Below are 19686 nucleotides of genomic sequence, written 5' to 3'. Positions count from 1 at the left end.
AGAGGCTCACATAACCATCTGATAACCTGAAATCATTCCGGTTCTTGGTAGGTGAATTGTATTCCAATACATCCTTTCTGTTAGTAGAGGAGGAATACTGATTGTCACTGTTCCTGAGCAGTAAGTTAGTGTTCTGGCTCTCCAGAACACTTCTGAAGTGAAAGGGACAAGGGAGAAAGGGAATCGTATTTGGAGATTTGATACAACATGGTGGCCTTCATTCATCTTCCATTACAGACAAAATTGATTTGAATCCATTTCCTACTTGATTGTAAAATTTGGTTTTTATTTTCAAGTAGATACATGTAATGCATGTAGATTAGTTTCTATAGTGAAATAATTGAATAGTTTCAAGATTTAGGTAAAACAAAGAAAGCTAAAACATTAAGATAAAATGGGAGTCAATTTTTTGAACTGCCTTTTGAAGTCCCCAAAACTTTCATTACCTATTTAACCAAGTAGTGAATATCTACTTTTTTCTTAAGCATTACAAAAATCTCCCTTTTCCAGTTAAGGTTTGAAAACTATGACATCACCCAAAAGAATTGCAGAACACACTTAAATTCCACCCCACTACTTTTTTTTTTAAGTGCAAAAAAAAGCAGTTGGGGAAGAAGGGTATAGAAAAACTTTTTGGACATTTCTTGTTTAAGTGGGGGGTTTTGTTTTGCATAGAGCAATAATGAGACCAGGCAGCTAGTCATAAAAGATCTCATCTAAACACCTCCTAAGTAATGGGGAATATGGGTTGCCTTCTGATTTGAGCCTTTGGCTGAGGTAGCAGTAATAAATACGCTCCAAGAAAGCGAATCTGCAGGCTAAAAGACAGGAGATCAGATATCCCTATCACTGAGTTCAAGCACCAACATGTTGGGCCAGACTGGTTGCAAGATGAACTAATATGAACATCACAAACACAAATGTGTGCTTTATTGTTTTAACTTTCCTTATTCCCTTCTGCTACCAAGGACCCACAAAACTAACTTCCACTGAAGCTTCTGAAATTACTTTCTCCTGTTAATAATGCTAGGGATGGCACAAAAAGAGCCAGCATCCCTACGTGTGCCTGAAGTGAACTACTACAAAGAAGTATTTCCTATACCCTTATTTTTTTTGTTTACGTGTTTTATCCACAGGACTTTTGAGTCTTGATAGATGCTTGAAAGACTATTTCCTTCAAAACTTTTATGGGTACTCCAGTAACTTGAAAACAGAAGGTCTAACACTCTGGACAAAAGAAAAACAGCGCTCATTTAAGAACAATTATATTCCACATGCTCATATCACAAACTGAGCCAACCTGAGTAAACCCTGAGGGAGGTAAAATAAGTTGATTTTAAACACTTTTGGTTTTTTTATGTATCACAACTATGATTCTCCCCCTCCCCACCAAAAGGGCAAATTCTCTGGATTCACAGTGGCTGATGGATTTTTTCATAATTTCTGGTCATTTTTGGACCAGAAAAACCCACCTTTTTTCAAGGATTTTCAAAAATATTTTTGACCACATATGAAGATGACCATGACCGTTACAAGCAGCTTAACTATAAAATAATTTATATATAGAATCTAATAAAAGCTGAAGGCAGCATCCTATCTTTCGTCTTGAAACTGGGATATTTTAACAGTCTGTGTTGCACTACTATACAGTATCATCATGGGCTTTTTTCCCCTGTTAGAGATGATATTTGAAATCCACTTACCTGTACTAAAAGTCGTAAATATAACAGCTGCATTACAATGCATTTTCATTTCATTATTTAAAGCTCATCAGCTAAGAAAGAGCATGCACATGCGTTACTATATGAATTTTTAGCAGTAGCTTAAAAAAAAAAAAGTAGTTCACTAGGCATAAAATAAGGTGCAAGTATTGCATGATATAGAAATAAGCAAGTATACGCTTGCAGGTTGTTTTTCTAAGCAGAATTGAAAAAGCAAATGCTTTACTTTAAAACAGTACTTTTTTTCCATTCTGTTGGATCATCCTTTGTATTTTTTAAGAATATTGAAGGTTAGCCATTGGAAAAAAAATCAATATTTAAGGCAAATGAAAGTATAAGCATCTAAGTGGTTTGAAATACATACTACTAATGCCAATTTCTTTTTCTGCATTCTAAAAATCTTTAAATAAATTAACAAATTCATTAAAAATCTTTGTCATTTAGGACTTCAGATCACCAGTTATATTCACTTGAAATTTCTCACATTTCTAGTTACGAGGGTTTTTTGCATTTAAAACATTTATCTTTGCTCCCATTTTACTCATAAGACAAACACAAAATTTATGTTATTTGAAATACTACAAGAATATTGTAATATTTCAGACAAAGAAAATGCTTCTATTTCTGCCAAGATCTAACACATGCAATGATATTCAAAAGACTTGCTGCCCATGTCACCTCCCTTCCACCTTCCCAGGAAGAGCTAAAAGGCAGATCTCTTTCAATTTCCCAAAAAACTAAAATTCAAGTCAGAGTTACTATGCAGGCATGAAGCATCAACACCCCAACACCCTATGAAAAATGCAAGTCTTCATTAAGAGATGTAAAATTATGAAGTCCTCCTCTTACAAAAGCATCACCCTTGATTGCAGGCATCAACAAATATCAGAACTGCTGATACCCAGAACAGAGCTGAATGACAGATACATGACAAGAAATACAGATTTTGAATCACACCTTGAATCATTTCAGTAAGTGTAAAGCTCTGCACAGATTTCTGTAATTCTTGAGGAAGCTATGAAAGCCAACTAGAACAGCAGCCTTGTGAAAATCTACACTGCTGGACATTTCAACTTCAAACCTGAAAAGAATTTGCATTTTGCAAGCTTACAAATCCTGAAGTTTTCAACATGATATTCCATTTACTCACAGGCAATAGCCCATGTGGCCAAAATGATAAATTTAATGAATTAGCACTCAACAGTAGCAATTGCAATTAAGTTCCATAAGCTGCAGTTTGATTACTATATGCACACAAGACTTTGGATGCTTTGTGGTATTTATGTACCGTTTAATGAGTAGTGATTCACTGAAAAGCTCAAAGCAAGTCTACATTAAGCTCTCAGATGTTTCTGAAGACATTATATACATTGTAGGCATTTCAATAAATGGTGAATGGAAACCTCTCAAAAAATCAGGTAAGTACAATGAAATACTTGGTGGCATACACAAACTTCGTTGACATCCTATTCAGACCATCTAAGGCTTCTTCTACTAAGCCAAAATAACTCCATCACTCACAGTGCAAACACTTCAAGTCAAACTTCTGATCTGTTTTAATGGTTGACTTAACCAAGAATAAGACAGTAATAGTGAGAAGACACAGACTTTAATATAGAATAGAAAGTCCACACAAGTAATGAAGTACTCAGTACTCCAAAGCACTGCAAGAAAACAAGCCCAACACTGCAGTCTCTCTAATTCGGAGCTGTAATACAAGGCAATTATTCTCACATTGACGTCAAAGTTTCCATTACTAACAATATCGCAGGGAATTCTGCATTAAAAAGGAGCAGTTTGGTATGGCTGTTGTACATCCTTACAGAATCTGGAAGCTTTAAAACTTGAGGAATCTGTATCCTTTTATCTATTCTGAGATTAAGCCATTCCTGGAGATAAAGTCTAAAAATAAAGACTTTTTACTGTTGTTTTTGATTTGCTGGTGAAATTTAGTAGCAGATACATAGCACTGCTAATCTAGTCCGAAGCAGAAAGTTTCTAGTCCGAAGCACTACTAATGCAAGTTCAGTTTTTGTTGTTGCTGTTTTGTTTTAGATTCTGGATGAAACCTACCTCACAGTAGGTACAGCAAGAACATAAATGCAAGAGTTCTAAGGGTTTGGTTTTTCTTTACAATTGCCTAAGCAAAACTTGGCCAAACACCAAATTCATCTTCTGCTCAGATGCTCTGTTACTCTAAGCCAGACATTTACAAAATCTATAATGGCAGTATGTTTTCTAGGAGGTCACGAATAATGGTTTGTGGAGAGCAAGCAAAAGCTACAAATTATTTCAGACGATCTAACAAGAGAAATACATCCATAAGACTGACAACAGGACTGCACATCCTATGGATAAATTTTATGTGCACATCCTCATTCTCAAGGCATCCGTTTCTCAAAACCTCTGCCATGTTAGGCAAAACTCATCACAGTAAAAGCTGATGATTTATAACTTCTCCCTACCAAAGTACAACTATGACAGTAGTCAGAAATAATATTTGTGTTAAACTTTTTTAATTGCTTGGAAAGCTAGGACAATCAGCGGCGAAAAATAACTTAATAGTCAAGCATTATTAGATTTCTGATTTTCTACATCTGAAACCCAAAAAGACAACTTTAAGTCTATAAAGTGTACTTGTAAAATACTCAAGTTTTGGAAGTAGTTTTGCATTTAATTTACTGTAGAATAGAATAATTGAATATATGAAATGAAATTATGGATTTCTAACTGTTAAAGCAAAATTCAAGTTTTTCATTAAGAACCCTCTGGATTATAAAGAACTTGCCATCTCTATGTAGACTTAAGTTACAAAACATTTTTCTGACGCAGTTTTGAAGACAAACTATATGGTAAATATGATTCTGAAGAGATCTACTATATTCAACAATAGGGTTATTTTTCAGATGGTAATTGCCTCTTTGAAAACAAAATACATTCACAATGTTAAGACATTATGTAAATTCCCAAATGCTAACCCAGTTTGTCAAAATCATTTCCTGCAACTGCAAAAACAAGAAACATGGCTAGAAAGCATAACATGTCAGGCAGCTCTAAAAAGTATTCAAACTGCTATGCTTTGTCTGATCTTTACTGTGAAAGAGGCGATAAAACAATAGTTTTTCATACAAACTAATTCCTAACAGAGGTCAGGATTTTACAAGACTACCAGGAACTATTTTTTGGTTCCTGTTTTTTAGTTTGTGTCTTAAAGAAAGATCACATTTATTTAAGAGAAATTTTATATCCAAAGCTATTATATGCTCAAGTCAACTAAAGCAAAGAGCAGAAAGTGAAGTCACGTAACTTTACTGGCCAGCACTGTTCATAGTACTATCAGCTCTTAAAACAAGTTTGAAACTTGGAGATCAACATCCACATTCAGATAAAGTGCTAAAGGATTGGGGGGATGGGAGGGGGCGGGGGAGAAGGGGGCAAGGAGGAGAAGACATGCAGGACATATAGTGTTATTATATTGGAATTTTTAGTGTTAAGAATTTTTGGCTTTTGATCTCCATTTGAGAGTGAAAACATTTCACAAAAATCTAAACATAAACTTGAGAAAAAAGTCTAGTTATGCATAACAAAATGGGAAGCTATACAAAGTCTAAATCATATTATGGAAGAATGTGCCAATGCTTATTCCAGTCACTTCTCAGTGTTTGTTTCTGGGTGTCAGAAGAAAAAGTAAGAGATGACAGTAAAGGCACAAAAATACAGCGGATTTTAATCTGACTCCTCTGCTTCACTGCAGGTCTATTTTTTTCCTTTTTTTTTTTTTTTTTAAAATTTAAAGTGACAGAGAAAGATGTTTCTCCAAAATTCTTTCCCTCAAATTTGCTCTAGATAAACACACATTAAAAACAAGTATTAGACCTACAGAATCCTAGAATTACATAGGTTGAAAGGGACCTGGTCCAACCCCTTGTTCAGAACAGGGCTGACTTAGGTGATGGCCTAGTTTGTTCAAGTTTTGAATAACTCCAAAGACGGAGACTCCACAACCCCTCTAGGCCCTTTTCCAGTGTTTTGATTATCCCTACAAATTAGTACTTAAAAAGGTTCCATCTTGCCTTAAATTTTCAGTTTCAGCTTCTTGATTCTACCAGCAATAGTTTTACTAATTCTGCAATCAGACAGCCAGCATTCATTTTTAAGAAAAACATGCAGTAGACAGGCATTTAGTATACACTTCAGAATACATTTCTATGTAAAAACAATTATCATTTTAAAACAGTAGTAGCAGCAGCATTGACACTCAGTATACAGATACCAACACCTAGGAAACTTAGAATTGCCAACAAAGGCCAGTTATGCCTTCCAACAATTCTGATATGGCAGATACATTCACCTTAACAAAATGATAATGAGAAATATTTATTCAATACCACAGACAAAACTGATCACATCTAGAATAAGAACTCACTTTTGATCAGACCACTACTCTGAAAATACTTTTTAAAATGTCTGACAAAGTCTGTATTTAAAGACTACACTTTCAGTTTTCCTTAAATGCAAGGTAAGACATTTTTATATGTAACATACATCTAATATCAATAACAATATAATAATAAAAATTATTAAGTTTTTTTTATATATATATTCAGATGTGGTGTACAAAGTCACCATAGTTTAAATAAATTTATCTTTACAAAATTGTTTTTATAGAAGTCTAACTAAATTACAAAGCACAAATCTGTACCAAAAAGAAAAGCATTACAGAATTCATTCTGAACCTCAGGATAATTTATAATCATCTGAATTTAAATCTTGAAGCTTGTTTGCTTTCCTAAGGGGTTCTCAGACTATCAAAATTGAGTATCAACAAGATGCCTTTTCTTTGTAACGTCTAGAAAGAACACTTAGAAATCCACATGCATAATAATGCTTATATTCAAAAAGCAAAACAAGCAGCTCTCCAACAAAGATATGAAACACTTCTGATCCTTTCAAACCATGGTCAAAGTCATTTTATATTTAACATTTATTTCAAATGAAGTGTAGTAAGAATACAACAGCACTGACAATTTTCTTTTTTAAAAAGGCCCAATTCAATTCCTGCTTTAATTGCAAAACTTCGCTTTAAATTTTGATATCATGGCTTGCAAACAGAAGTTTTTCTGTCTTTCTACATATGCAAAAAAAATCACACATAGCAAACTGCATGTAGAGGCCTAGTACTAAATCTAGTATCTTGCCTGAAGATTTGGTAGGACTATGAGTACTGAAGGCGGTAAGGGATTTGGAAAACCCCACGCATTCCATGGAGAACACTACTACCTGATGCGGGCTAGGCATTGGGAAGTGCCTACCTGCCAAAGAGAGAAAACATACTGTATTTGTAAAATGGGAATATATTCCTGTTATGAGAGAACTGGAAAGCTTTAAAACGAACATTAAAAACTAGGCTGTAACAGTACTGAAAATTTTCTCTTTAAGATGAATTTAACCCGCTCACATTACAGCAGTTGTGCTACTTGGAAACTTTATTTCAATGACATTGACTTCTGCTTCCTACTCTCTTCTACACAGTATCTATGCAAATAACTTTAGATCCTTGTTTTTCTTTGCAGATCTAAAAACATACTGAATTCTCACTGAAAACAAACTATTTAAAGCAGTTACTCTTAAGCTTTCAGCAGTCACATAATCTTCTTAAAAAAGCCAGAAGACAAATATAAGTAAAACACTAGAACTAACCAGTTTTTGTCTTTAATTGCAGTTGTCCTCTGCTGGGTGTATGAGCTCCTCCTCCAAAAACAGCAGACCACACTTTGTCGTTGAGTGGATGAGCCATAATTCTATATAACTCATTGCTAGAATGTGTTGCTAGGCCATGGATGAACAGACTCAGATAGACTGCAGTTAGAATTTCACAAAGTAAAACTGTGAGACCTGGCTGGGCTTCCTCACCAGCAGAATTCAAGAGACGTATTAGAGCTGTTATTCCTGTTTATTAAAATAAAAAAAAGAAAAAGCATATATGCATGTGTGAACATATTCTGGATTACCATGGGTATTTTGACTGGCAACCTATGTTACTTAGTACCTTTTAGCGTAGAAAAATTCTAAATTTTAGAGGAAATAGACAACTCCAGGAGAAAGTGGCATGCTATTTATTTTTAACAGTTTATTACAGCTTTTCAGCTTTGTATTTTGAACTAACAGTTAAAGAAACACATAGCAACTTTTCAAGAATAAAGACAAAAAAAAAAATCACAAAAAAGGACCCAATAAAACACTGGCAGCTTTAATTCAACTCCCTGGTACTGAAACTTTATGATACATTTAGTTACGTTACTTACAGGGATCTTTCTTTCCCCCATGTCTCAAGCTCTTTTCTGGCTCCTCAATTCTTTCAGCAAAGGGTTAGCTCTTTATTCTCTACTTTTAATCCAGTGCCTCACACAATATTCAATACATAGCATCCAAATCTCATACTTAAGATAAAAATACTAATCTGCTCATCAACTTCCCTGTGGTGCTTGTTTCACCAGTTAGGTTTATAGCATAACACTCAGCTCAAATGCTATATTCTCACTCTACAGTGGTAAAATCAACCAAAAATCATGGACATCAACTTGCGCTATGTATTGTCTGACAAGTGTTCTTTCACCCAAGTACTAAACATCTTGTAGTGTTTTTATGCTCCCACAAAAAGTTGTGAAGAGTTTCAGATGTGGCTCCAACTGTGTCACTTTGTGCACATTAAGAGAAAATACAAATAGCAGTGGTCAAAAATTCTACTTTGTGTCATACTCTTGCATTTGCACATAAAGCATGTGAAGCTATTAAAAAAAAAAATAAAGAAATCAGTTAAAGGTGATGTTACCTGTAAGCACAACCGCTAACAATTCCTTGTCTCTTTCATTAGAAATTTAACTCTGCAACTAATGAAATAAGGAGAAAACAGATGACAATCTGATTTCTCTCTAAAATCTGTAGATTCAGTGACAGAACGTTTTGCGGAAAAGAAAAAACCGTATAGCACCAAACACAAAGACTGCTTAAGGTTCTCCAAAAGATTTTTTTAATGTGAAATTTTCTTATTGAAAAAGCAAATCCCGTAATATGAAAGCATATTTCCTGGTTACGCTTACATTAAAGTTAGTGGTGTAAACTCAAGCTCGTACAGACATATATTACATAGCTTACACTCCCTCTAATGTGACCAGTGTAGCTTCACTAGCATAGATCCCAGCACACGTTAAGAATTACCTGAAGTCCTACATGGGTTTTAGAGCTACAGCAAAACACAATTCATTATAAGCTTCTCATTGTCAATAGTTTCAAGATAGTTCAAAAGTTGTACATAAGCTACAACCATTCTGAGACGGAGCACAAAACTAAGATAGCCTTTTCAAGTCCTTTTCAAGAGTAAGGAAGAAGAATAACGGTGAGATTGATCTGTTGCCTGCAGGGGGAGCAAGTAGAGCACAGGACACTTCACCCTACTTTCTGTTTACTCGCCCTTTACTAGAGCCCCCCTAAAATTTTTTAGCAAGAGAAAGCAATATAAATCAACTTGTCTTAGTGAATAACCATAATTACTAGCTTACAGCTGTTGAAAAATGAAGATAAAATCTTATTTTTACCACACAGCTGTTACAAATACTACTAGAAAGTCCAGAGCATAGCTACATGCTCTTACAGTGGATCCAGACAATTAAGTCTTCCTTAAAAGGAAAGAAACAAATTAACTCTAGATACCTGGCCACTGAGCAGGTGATGTATTGGGAGTCACTGTTTCTTCTAAGCTTGTTGTTCTTAGAGAATGGCGCTGAGTTAATAGCACTGTCTGATACACTGTTCCAGTGAACTGATTTGCTTGAAATGAGCTGTGAAACAGAAAAGTGGGATGTCGTATTTATAAAAAAAGTTATGTTTAAAACTATTCAAGTGATAGCCCTTCCTAGATGTAGGCAGGTATGAGCACTGCCTTCTGGCACACTATCTATTATACCATCACTACAGTGAGAGAGTGTGTTGATCGTTCTCTAAAAAGTACTTTTCATAGACATTTACCTGTAGCTGTGGCCATCACAAAGGCACTGGTAGATGCAAGCAGAGAGTGACGCTGCTAAGGTATGCATTACGTATATCTGTAAGACAAAGTTTTATTGAACATATTACACCCAAGATGAACAGTGGTTAGTATCATTGCCTTTCATGCATACAGATTTGTAACAGTGGAACAAGCACTGAATATGGAAGGTATAAGCATTTATGGCAAAAAACACTTACAAAACCACCTTCTCTTCAGAATTCATTTCAGATAAATCAATTCACTTTCCAGTGAACGGGACAGAGAAGCACCCACTCACCCCACCAACTCATAATCACAGATCAGCTCTAGCTGCAATGTTTTCAACTAAGAAACAGCAAATATTAAACCATTATACAACAGTCATAAGTGATTATACCCTAAGACAGTAGCAATATGCTGGCTCAGAATACAAAGGCTTTGCTTCAGAATGAAAAGTATAATGCAGTTTAGTTTTGACCAATTCTTGTGCAGCTCTCAGATACACATACACACAACTTACGCAGTATCACAATGATCATTATTTTTATCATAGCTGATACTTTTCTTAATGTATCACAAAACACACTTAAGTGAAGAGCTTGAGAATCTGCTGATCAAAAAGGTTCAGTTAAAAAAAAGAGGTTATTATACTTATTTTTCTGTTCCCTCTGAAACGAAGCACAGACTAGGAACTGAGCAATCTCTTGAGTGTTCTGTAGGAATCTCTAGTAGAAGTAAACATGATTTGGGACACATACAAAACTTCAGGAAAGATTTAACCTAACACTTTAAATTTGCTTTCCAGTCCAAGGTTAAATACAGAAGAAATCTTACAGAAACATAACTTAAAAAAACAATTATTTTTTACTGTATAAACAGATATACTGTTTTACAAAAAAAAAAATCTGAGTTTACTGCACTTTGCTGACAATCAGTTTTTATACTTCAAAACTTAATTTTAGGTCTAGGACTGAAATGCATAGTTTACCATTAACATAACAGAAGTAATGATCATATTGTCAAAAAGACAAATGTAACACTGATAGTGTAGTACAACATGTCTTCCATAACAGATGCCATCTTGGACAAATATCCAGTCCCAAGAGAAGGCAATCTACTTCAGCTTGTTGAACTAGATGCTCAGCATCTCAACAATAAGTAATAATCAGTGGACATTATTTTAGCCCAAGTGTCCTGGTTTCAGCTGGGATGGAGTTGATTTTCTTCCTATTAACTGGTATAGTGCTGTGTTTTGGATGTAGTATGAGAATAATGTTGACAACACACTGATGTTTTAGTTGTTGCTAAGTAATGTTCACGCTAGTCAAGGACTTTTCATCTTCCTGTGCCCTGCCAGGTGCACGGGGAGCGCTGGGAGGGAGCATGGCCGGGACGGCTGGCCCAGCTGGCCAATGGGTTATTCCATATCATATGACGTCATGCTCAGCACATAAGGCTGGGTGAACAAGAAGGAAGGGGGGACGTTCAGAGTGATGGTATTTTGTCTTCCCAAGTAACCATTACGCACGATGGAGCCCTGCTTTCCTCGAGATGGCTGAACACCTGCCTGCCGATGGGAAGTAGTGAAGGAATTCCTTGTTTTGCTTAGCTTGCATGCACGGCTTTTGCTTTACCTATTAAACTGTCTTTATCTCAACCCACGAGTTTTCTCTCTTTTACCCTTCTGATTCTCTCCCCCGCAAACCATTGTGGGGGGAGTGAGCGAGTGGCTGTATGGCGCTCAGTTGCTGGCTGGGGTTAAACCATGACACCAAGATAAATACTACAGAAAATACTTACGTTCCTCAGTTTTATTACTTGTCACAGGTAGGCACATCAGAAAGTTTTCATGCTTTCAGTCAGAAAAAGATTCATGACTTCAGCAAACTGGATAATGACAACAACAAACCCAAACAACTATAAAAAAAAATACACACCTTGTTGTTCTGAGTATCTGGATGAGGTGGTGAATCAAGGTTTATTATAGCATGTAATATATCATGAGTTAAGTTACCAAGATGTAGCAGTGGATTAGCCACCACTGTTTTGGCACTAGCTGTGCAAGCAAATAGGAGAGGTATGGAGCTTTGCTCTGGTAGAGGGCTGGAAGGTATCTGTATTGACTGCTCCTAAAAACAAGCAAGAAACACACACACAAAGTGATAGTACAGTTTCCTAAAGGCACAGAAGAACTTTTGAAAGAGGGGAAGGGGATTCTAAACAACAAAAAGTCCATACCTACAGAAAACATAACATGTTAAAAACAGTGTTACATTTTGTATAAAAACAGGTGCCTGCTATAATAGGAAGACTTCAACAATAATACGAAACACATTCAAAAAAATCTGCAACAAACCTGAAGCCAAGAAAACACAAACTAAGCTCGCTCACATACCTGCTGAGATTCTTGCAATAGCAGAATTAATTCCATTCTGACAGATGCCAAACCTCCACCATGAGAGCCATGAAGTATACAGTAACTAAGGAACATTCTTAGGAGAGACTGGTATTTCAGAAGCCATTGACGTCTTTTCTGAAAGTCTTCTTTCTGTAGCGTATTTTTTTGCTGGTCAGCTAAGTCTTCAGCGTTTTCATGTAAGGTAGCTTCCTCTGGAATCACGCTGATTCCTGACTGTATCTCTTCTACTTCAACACTATAATCACAGGTCTTTTGAAGAGCTACCACTTCTCTTTCAAGCCACTGATAGAGCTGATACCTCAACTTCCCACCATCTACCTCATAACCAGTGGACAGTGTACGAAGCTCTACAGTAAGAATTTTCAGACATGCTCTGAACTTCAGCTGTGCTGAAATTATATCTTCTGATGGACTTAGAATATCTTTGTCATCAACTACACTAAAAGATTCTGTGTAGCTAGAACTTGTTTCATATAATTTTTCAGTTTTCTTCAAAGGTTTTAGCTCTTTCATTACCAGGGAAGAATCTTCACTCTCATCACTTTCAACACTGTCTGACTGTAGTTTCAAGTGTTCATCTTGGAATACCACACTTGGCTGGCTCCAGTCAAAGGAAAGAGTTGAACTTGAATGTTTTCCTGATGAACAATCTGAAGATGAACGTAAACCATTCAATACTGGCTGTGACCAATCAACACTGGAAGATTGGTCTTTTGTTTCCAACTCTTTAACTGGAGAAGATGGTGAGAAATCTTTACTAGTATCCATTAAACTAGGGGATCTACAGAATGACTTTGACCTCTTGACAACTTTGGGCATCTTTGATAACACTTCTAAGGCCAACATAGGACAACCAGCTTTTAGATGAGCACATGCAGTGGTAAAAAACAGCCGTCTTTCACCTAGGTTGATTTTGTCAGCTAGGCCATTTTCTACTGTTATGCAAATGTGTGTGGAAGATGTATCAGAAGAGCCAAAATGACGTCTCAACAAGAGAGGATGTGTTCTTAAGTAGTTATAGAAGTTAAACACTGCAGGGTTACAACTCGATGAGCCATCTCCTTCATCTGAAAAGATATTGCATCATGAGGAAAATCAACCATTCTGTATGAAATAATCCATCTAAGTTCATCAGAAGGCTATCAGGTCTTAATATTCACTCTATTGTTTACTTCATTGCACCCCTCTTTTCACCTTCCTTTGCACTTTTATCACTGAGTATCTTGGGAGGGGGGACATTGCCAAACCTAATGACTACTAAAAAGAGAAGCTTGAGTGGGAGAGCAGGTAAGACCTTTAATTAAAACAGCTCCCATTTCTTTTCCTTGCAGTCAGGCCAGTTCTCCCGCAGTCAAACAAGACCACATTCCTGTTCAGTTTAGACTTCTGAAGTCTTATTGTCATTTAATGATGGAGATGTTACATCTTACTACAGATTTTTACTTTAAAAAAGTCTTTTTTAAAATTTTAGATTAGTATTTTTTGTCCACCTCTTAACAGAAAAGCAATTTATAATAAAACTTGGAAATCCATAACATTTATACATACTGATATCAGTATTACATACGAATAAATGAACTATACAGCAGTGCAGCACCTACACATTTTATTTTCATATCCAAAACCACATCATGAAAAACCCTGAAAAGATACGAGCATCAGCATAGGACGATTCACACAGCTTTCAAAGAGTCTGGGTTAGCTGAGATATACCCTTACTGTTCCCTCTATCAGGAGTTATGTCACAACTAACTACAGATAATAGGAAAAGGTACATGAAAGAGCACCTTTTAAGTAAGAAAATAAAGCAAAACACCACAAACAAGCCACTGAACTGATTAAAGAAGAATTAGTAACATTTAAAAATTATTTTACACAGGAGGATGTGACCAAGACAGAAACAACTGAGTACTTTGCTCAAAGTCATTCTGAGGCCTGTAACTTCTACTGAAATCAGTTTTTATGATGAATTACACAACTCTGGGAATTCAAGTCTTCATTTATCCACATCAAGTTTCTCTCAGTAGCCAGGACCAAAACCAGCTAGCATGCTAACTACTAGGGACTTGAAACATTTAATTTCCTTGTGAACATTAACTTTAGGAAATAATACAACTGATTCTTAGAAGGCCTATAAAGCTAGCAAGTGAAGAGGGAAAAGAATCACTTTAGGAGACTTACATGCTATTTCAGGCACCATAATGAATATTAAAATCTTTCCTATGGCAGTTTATCATCATGGTCAACCATTCTTCCCAACGACTAGAAGCTACAAAACACCCTGCCTTCCAGACTCTGCTATGTAACTGTACAATCAGAAATTTTTTCCTAGGTTGTGATGGAGTCAAATTAACTAATTTGTCTCTTCATCTTTAAGCTGCTACATCACTGCACGGTTATTCTCATTACCCTGATATTCACATACTTAAAGGAGAAATTAAGTATCCATTCATGGGATGCAGGATAATAACAACACAGTCACTACATTTACTATATAAAAACCACATACATACAGCAAGCTACTTATTAGCAACGGTGAGCAACTGTGCAGTAGCGGGTCTTGTTCAGAATGTGCTTTAAGAAACTTAAATGAACAAATAGTTAAAACCAACCTAAAAGGTAAAAGGTTAAATACTCATATTCTTACCTCCTTCATCTTCAACAGAATGTTTAATCAAAGTGTCAAGAGCCTTGCTATAATCTTCCAGAATCCAGTAAGCCATACTTCGCAGAAAAGGGTCACAGTGCATATTTCCTGAGCTGTCTTTTCCAGGAAACACACTTCCCAAAATCCTCTTCTGTAGTACAGATTTATAAGTACTAGATACTTCAAACTCTGACTCATAAAGTCTTGATATTACAAGAGCCAATTGAATGTCATTCAGTTTTTCAAGGCAGACCTAATTGAAAAATAAATATATTCACAAGACCAAACACTGTAATTTCTCCTCTGGTTAAAATGATCACAAGACAGGAAGTGACATGAATCTATTCAGAATGAGGTAAGTAGGTCTATCAATTCCATAAAAAATTAGCAGGAACTATGCATAATAGCTGTGGCCAACTATTATATGCAAGATCTGATTTGCAATTTCTTCAGTTTAAGTCTGACATGACAATAGATCTTTGAAATCAATTGGCTTCAATAAATCATTGCCAGTGTGCACATGCCACCTCTTCAAGCTGGATGTTTTTGTTACGAAGCTTTACAGAACAAATCCTTCATTATCAAAGAGATGAATTGCCTCCCAACTTTTCAATTCAAACAGACCCGGGAAATAATTTTTTTTTGTGAAGGAATTCTAGGAGCCAACCCACACCACTGCCAAACAGCCTTCATTTTCAGATCTGGAACTTCCTAATGAAAACTATGTTGCCTTCATATATGACAGGGCAGGCAATCTGGAAGCAAGTTAATGGTAGGTAGGCCTCTTATTATTATGGAGAAATTAACCATGGGACTTTTTAGTATCACTAATATGAGAGCTAAAACAGAATCAAAATGTAAAGATCAAGGATTTGTATTTGCCATTAACTGGGGGGGAGGCGGTTAGGGGAGGGAGAGAAAGAGCACAAACCAACCAGAATCTTCAGGGATCATACCAATGCAAAAAAAGTCACATTCAATATATTTGTAAGTTTCGGACAATGTAACAGTCTTGAACATATGAAAAAAAGTTCATTATTTTATTACCTCCACTGCATCCTTTAAGTGTCCTGCCAACAAGAAAAACGCTGCAGAATGTTCAAAACGCTGTTTGCCAAGCAAAGAAAAAGCATTCTTTAATGCTGCTTTACGCCATCTGTCCTCATTAAAGTTGTTTCCAAAAAACTGTGTCATTTTAGTATCTTTTTGGGACCTGCATATTGAACATAATTGATAAAAATATGTATTTTACTAGATGCATTGTGGCTCTTCATTTCCTCAGATGCCAGCAGAATTTTACACAGATCTTTTAATTAGGAAATGCAGAGGCTCTCACCACACTGGGAGCAGAGGAGGCTTCATATTTTAAAATAACAAAAACTTTAGTAAATACAAAAACTAATGGTATTTTCAGTTAGCCTGATACAAATACAGAAAAGCTCATTTTTCCCAGGTGAGCTCTTAAGAGTAAATGACAATGCAAACTACTTTTCAAAAAGTTTGCAACTTTGAACATTATATTATGAAATGCCAGTTTGAAAGACAGAATTCAGTCCTCTGAACTTAAGGTAAAATTTATAGCAACAAATATTTTTCTAAAAGATAGCCATGTCATTCCACACACTACACAGGTAGTCCTCAAAAGCAAATCAGAATTAAGCAGTGATTGAAATTACAGCAGATTTCAGACTAAAACTTGAAGCATCTACCCCCAGAAACAGCAACTAAATTACCTCAGTAAATACAAGAAGCTTAAAAACTACCCTTTCAATCTAGTGACTAATTTAGAAATCGAATCTCAGCTTTCAATGGTAATATTTGTGCTTCTTTTGGATTACCATCACATTCAACTTTTTTCCCAACATTGTATCAGACAGTATGAAACGCCACATAAGAGATTGCATGTCTCCTACCTGTATAATCCCCAGATCACAGCCTTCTTTTTCATTGCAAGGTAAAAAATGGCCGCGTCAAGAGGATCATTGTTTCGCTGAAAGGCTGCTTTAGCCACCTGTGAAGACAGTTCAACAGCAAAAAAACAACCAAAATTTAAATAAGGGATTCCTGTTGTTTCTAGTATGCCGTGCCCCATAGTGCTTGGAAGTTCTCTTTAATACAGGATCCCTCCTCTCATTATGAGTCTGCCATAACAAGGCCTGAAGATACTACAGCTTCAACCCCTTGTTCGTGTTTGATATCGTTTAGCTAATGCTTTTCCAGTTCTAGAAGCTTTTTGGCAGATCAAATGGGGATGCCTACATCTGAAATCAGTTCCTGAAATCATAAAAAAATTAATTTATTAGTTGCTCTGGGAATCAAAGGACAGGCGGAGACCTGAAGAACAAGCTGGGACCAGTCACAACAGGAGAAAAGTTGTTTACAGGAGATTACTTTTGGAGATTGGAAAGGAAAAAGGGGTAAGTGGCAGCAAGAATAGTCCAAGACCCATGTAAGGTAACCTTAAATGCAGGCCCAGAATATTTGGAATTTTTTAAATGCAAGGCAGGTAAGTTTCATAAAGTGATGATTAATTGCTGAAGGTTGAAAAATAAAAGTAGAGACATGCATTTTACCACTTTGTGCTTTGTAGTCAAAGTATCTTGTGCATGTCATTTTCTAGCTCAACACACTTGACTTTTCCAAGAGCTTAAAACAAGTAATAAAGAGGTTAGGCTTCCTGTCGCATCTGTGATGATTAAATTACAATTTCAAAAAAAAAAAACCCCAACCCAAAAAACAAGCCAAAACAAAACAATAGGAAGTTTCGTTATCATGGAAATGTAGCAATTTGCAAGACGGATGTACAGTATCTTAGTTCTGACAGGTTTCTAAGGAAAACCTTTTTCCGTCACTTGTTTCCTAATTTTGCTATAAAAAACAACTATATGCTCAATCTGTATCTTGAGCATCCACAATAAACACTGTACACTGCCACCTTCAAAATGCAATATTTAAAAGGCCAAAATGTACTTCACACTAGGAATCTGAAACCTAAAGTATCAAAAAAAAAAATCATTAAATACAGAAGTTCATATTCATACAGAAAACCATATGTACAAAAAAATACAGCACAAAACATTCAGAAACGCTGAACACATCTAAAAATTTAAAACCACATAAATAGAAGGTAAGCACCACAGGACAGCTGTTTGAAAGAAGTTTGGTAATTTTGTTTCAGAATGCTGTATTTACCTTTTCTATGCATTTCCGCAGGCTATGGATATTTCGAACCCACCATCCTATACCCATAGCTCTGAGTTCTGACCATGTTGGATCTCCTTTCTGCACCGCAGGAAGCATGCTCAGTAGTTCTTCTTCCGCTACTGAATGAAACGCCCAGGCAAAATGACTAGTAGATAAGCCTACATAGTAAACCATTAAAAAAAAAAAAAGATATTAACTAATAAAATAATCCAGAATCTGAAGTCAAGGAAGTGGGAAAAGGAGAAGGGAAGAAGGTCAAATTTTTTATTTTGGATCTAAGTGCATTGCCAATGAGGCAACAGAAATTTAAGAATACTAAAGAAAGCTCATACAGATAAAAACATTTTTCACCCGCAAACTCTTTACGTAAGTTTGCAGAGAACAAAGTTACTGACTGAAGCTCAAAATATATGGATTAAACTTTTCAAAGTTTTGAAAGGTAGGTTCACTATTTTCACTGGCATTAGAAAATGCAAAGTTTCAGATAATCACAGTAGAAACAGGGTTAAGGATAGAGATACAAAAGAAAACTGGAAGAAAAAAAAATCACATGAGGAAGATAGCAATTACTAAGCAGCAGCATGGCTGGCTATGGATAATTGCAACTCTAGTGAGGGCCAGGAGATGCTTCTTCACAGAGGCACACTCAACTGCACCTCTGCAGATTCCTTGGAGGCACTTCTTACTCTCAGCAATTTCTGAGTTCAGCAGAAGCAGAAGTATCTCAACTAAAAGTATTCCATCAGAGACCTAACTCAGCAATACTCTTGTGGCAGTCTTGGCAAATTCCAATCTCTGATGCAGCTGAGGGGTGACAGGCCATGAGTCATCAACTGTCATGATGACTAATGAAAGGGTAAAGAAGCAATCACAGCCAGTCCTTTAGATTTGATTAGGCCTAATCAAATCCATCTCATTCAGTCATCTGCAGTATCAGGTTGGAACTACTTAAAACTATACCAAAGAAAACTATTTGACATAGTTCATTGGATAATTGCAGTAAGCATATGAAAAAACATTTGAAGTCTGAGTAGACTGTAAAAGAATTTTTTTCAAATATGTGTTAAAAAACTAAGTAAATACGTACTCTGTTTTCTACTCCATTAGTCCTGCAGAAGATTATTGGAACAACTTTGTACTAGAAGTACAGAAAAGCCAGTTCTTTTGGGGAAATAGAAAAAAATTAAAACTAAAAAATTTTTAGCGGGGGTTTGGGGGGGGAAATTCACTTCACTTCCAAGACCTCTATGTAAAATAAAACAGACATTTTCTGCTGTAGCATACATTCATATTGAACGATTTTTTTTTAAAAAAACCCAACAAAATAAGTCATTGATCCTGTGGAGGCATGTTAACAGCACAGCAATCATATGTACAGCTATGTCACTAAGATTCATCTGATCTAGGAAAACACATCAGTTACCTTGGTGAAGCAGTTGAGCTCTATGTACAGGAGGAAGTGAAGTTGTCAGAAATGTGTGAAGCCGAACAGCCAATAAAAATTTTAAACCACATTCATCAAGAGTTTCTCCACCTGGAATTAAGTATTTTTATACACACTTTAGAGAAGCTACTGAAAGTAGCTATTGGGTGTCTTAACAGAAGAAATACTTTACAAATTACTTTACAATACTTTACAATGCTTTAAATTCATAAATATAATAGCTTA

General features: G+C 35.9%; 1 protein-coding gene across 2 annotated transcripts in view; it reads right to left on the bottom strand.

The window, feature by feature from the left end:
- DMXL1 (Dmx-like 1) overlaps positions 1-19686 on the bottom strand; it is a 71765-nt gene that overhangs the window by 20275 nt on the left and 31804 nt on the right. For both annotated transcript variants that reach the window (XM_009580069.1, XM_009580070.1), the window contains exons 18-28: positions 19441-19551; positions 18006-18175; positions 16727-16824; positions 15861-16026; positions 14814-15066; positions 12143-13227; positions 11685-11876; positions 9747-9823; positions 9432-9559; positions 7422-7670; positions 972-983 (exon numbers count right to left, since the gene is read on the bottom strand). In XM_009580069.1, coding sequence (XP_009578364.1) covers positions 972-983; positions 7422-7670; positions 9432-9559; positions 9747-9823; positions 11685-11876; positions 12143-13227; positions 14814-15066; positions 15861-16026; positions 16727-16824; positions 18006-18175; positions 19441-19551 — 2541 coding nt within the window. The remainder of the gene's footprint in view (positions 1-971; positions 984-7421; positions 7671-9431; positions 9560-9746; positions 9824-11684; positions 11877-12142; positions 13228-14813; positions 15067-15860; positions 16027-16726; positions 16825-18005; positions 18176-19440; positions 19552-19686) is intronic.

Source organism: Fulmarus glacialis, unplaced genomic scaffold (assembly GCF_000690835.1).
Source record: "Fulmarus glacialis isolate BGI_N327 unplaced genomic scaffold, ASM69083v1 scaffold2106, whole genome shotgun sequence".
Classification (NCBI taxonomy): Eukaryota; Metazoa; Chordata; class Aves; order Procellariiformes; family Procellariidae; genus Fulmarus; species Fulmarus glacialis.
The sequence above is the reverse complement of the archived record's forward strand: the minus strand, read 5'-3'. Positions and strand labels throughout refer to the sequence as shown.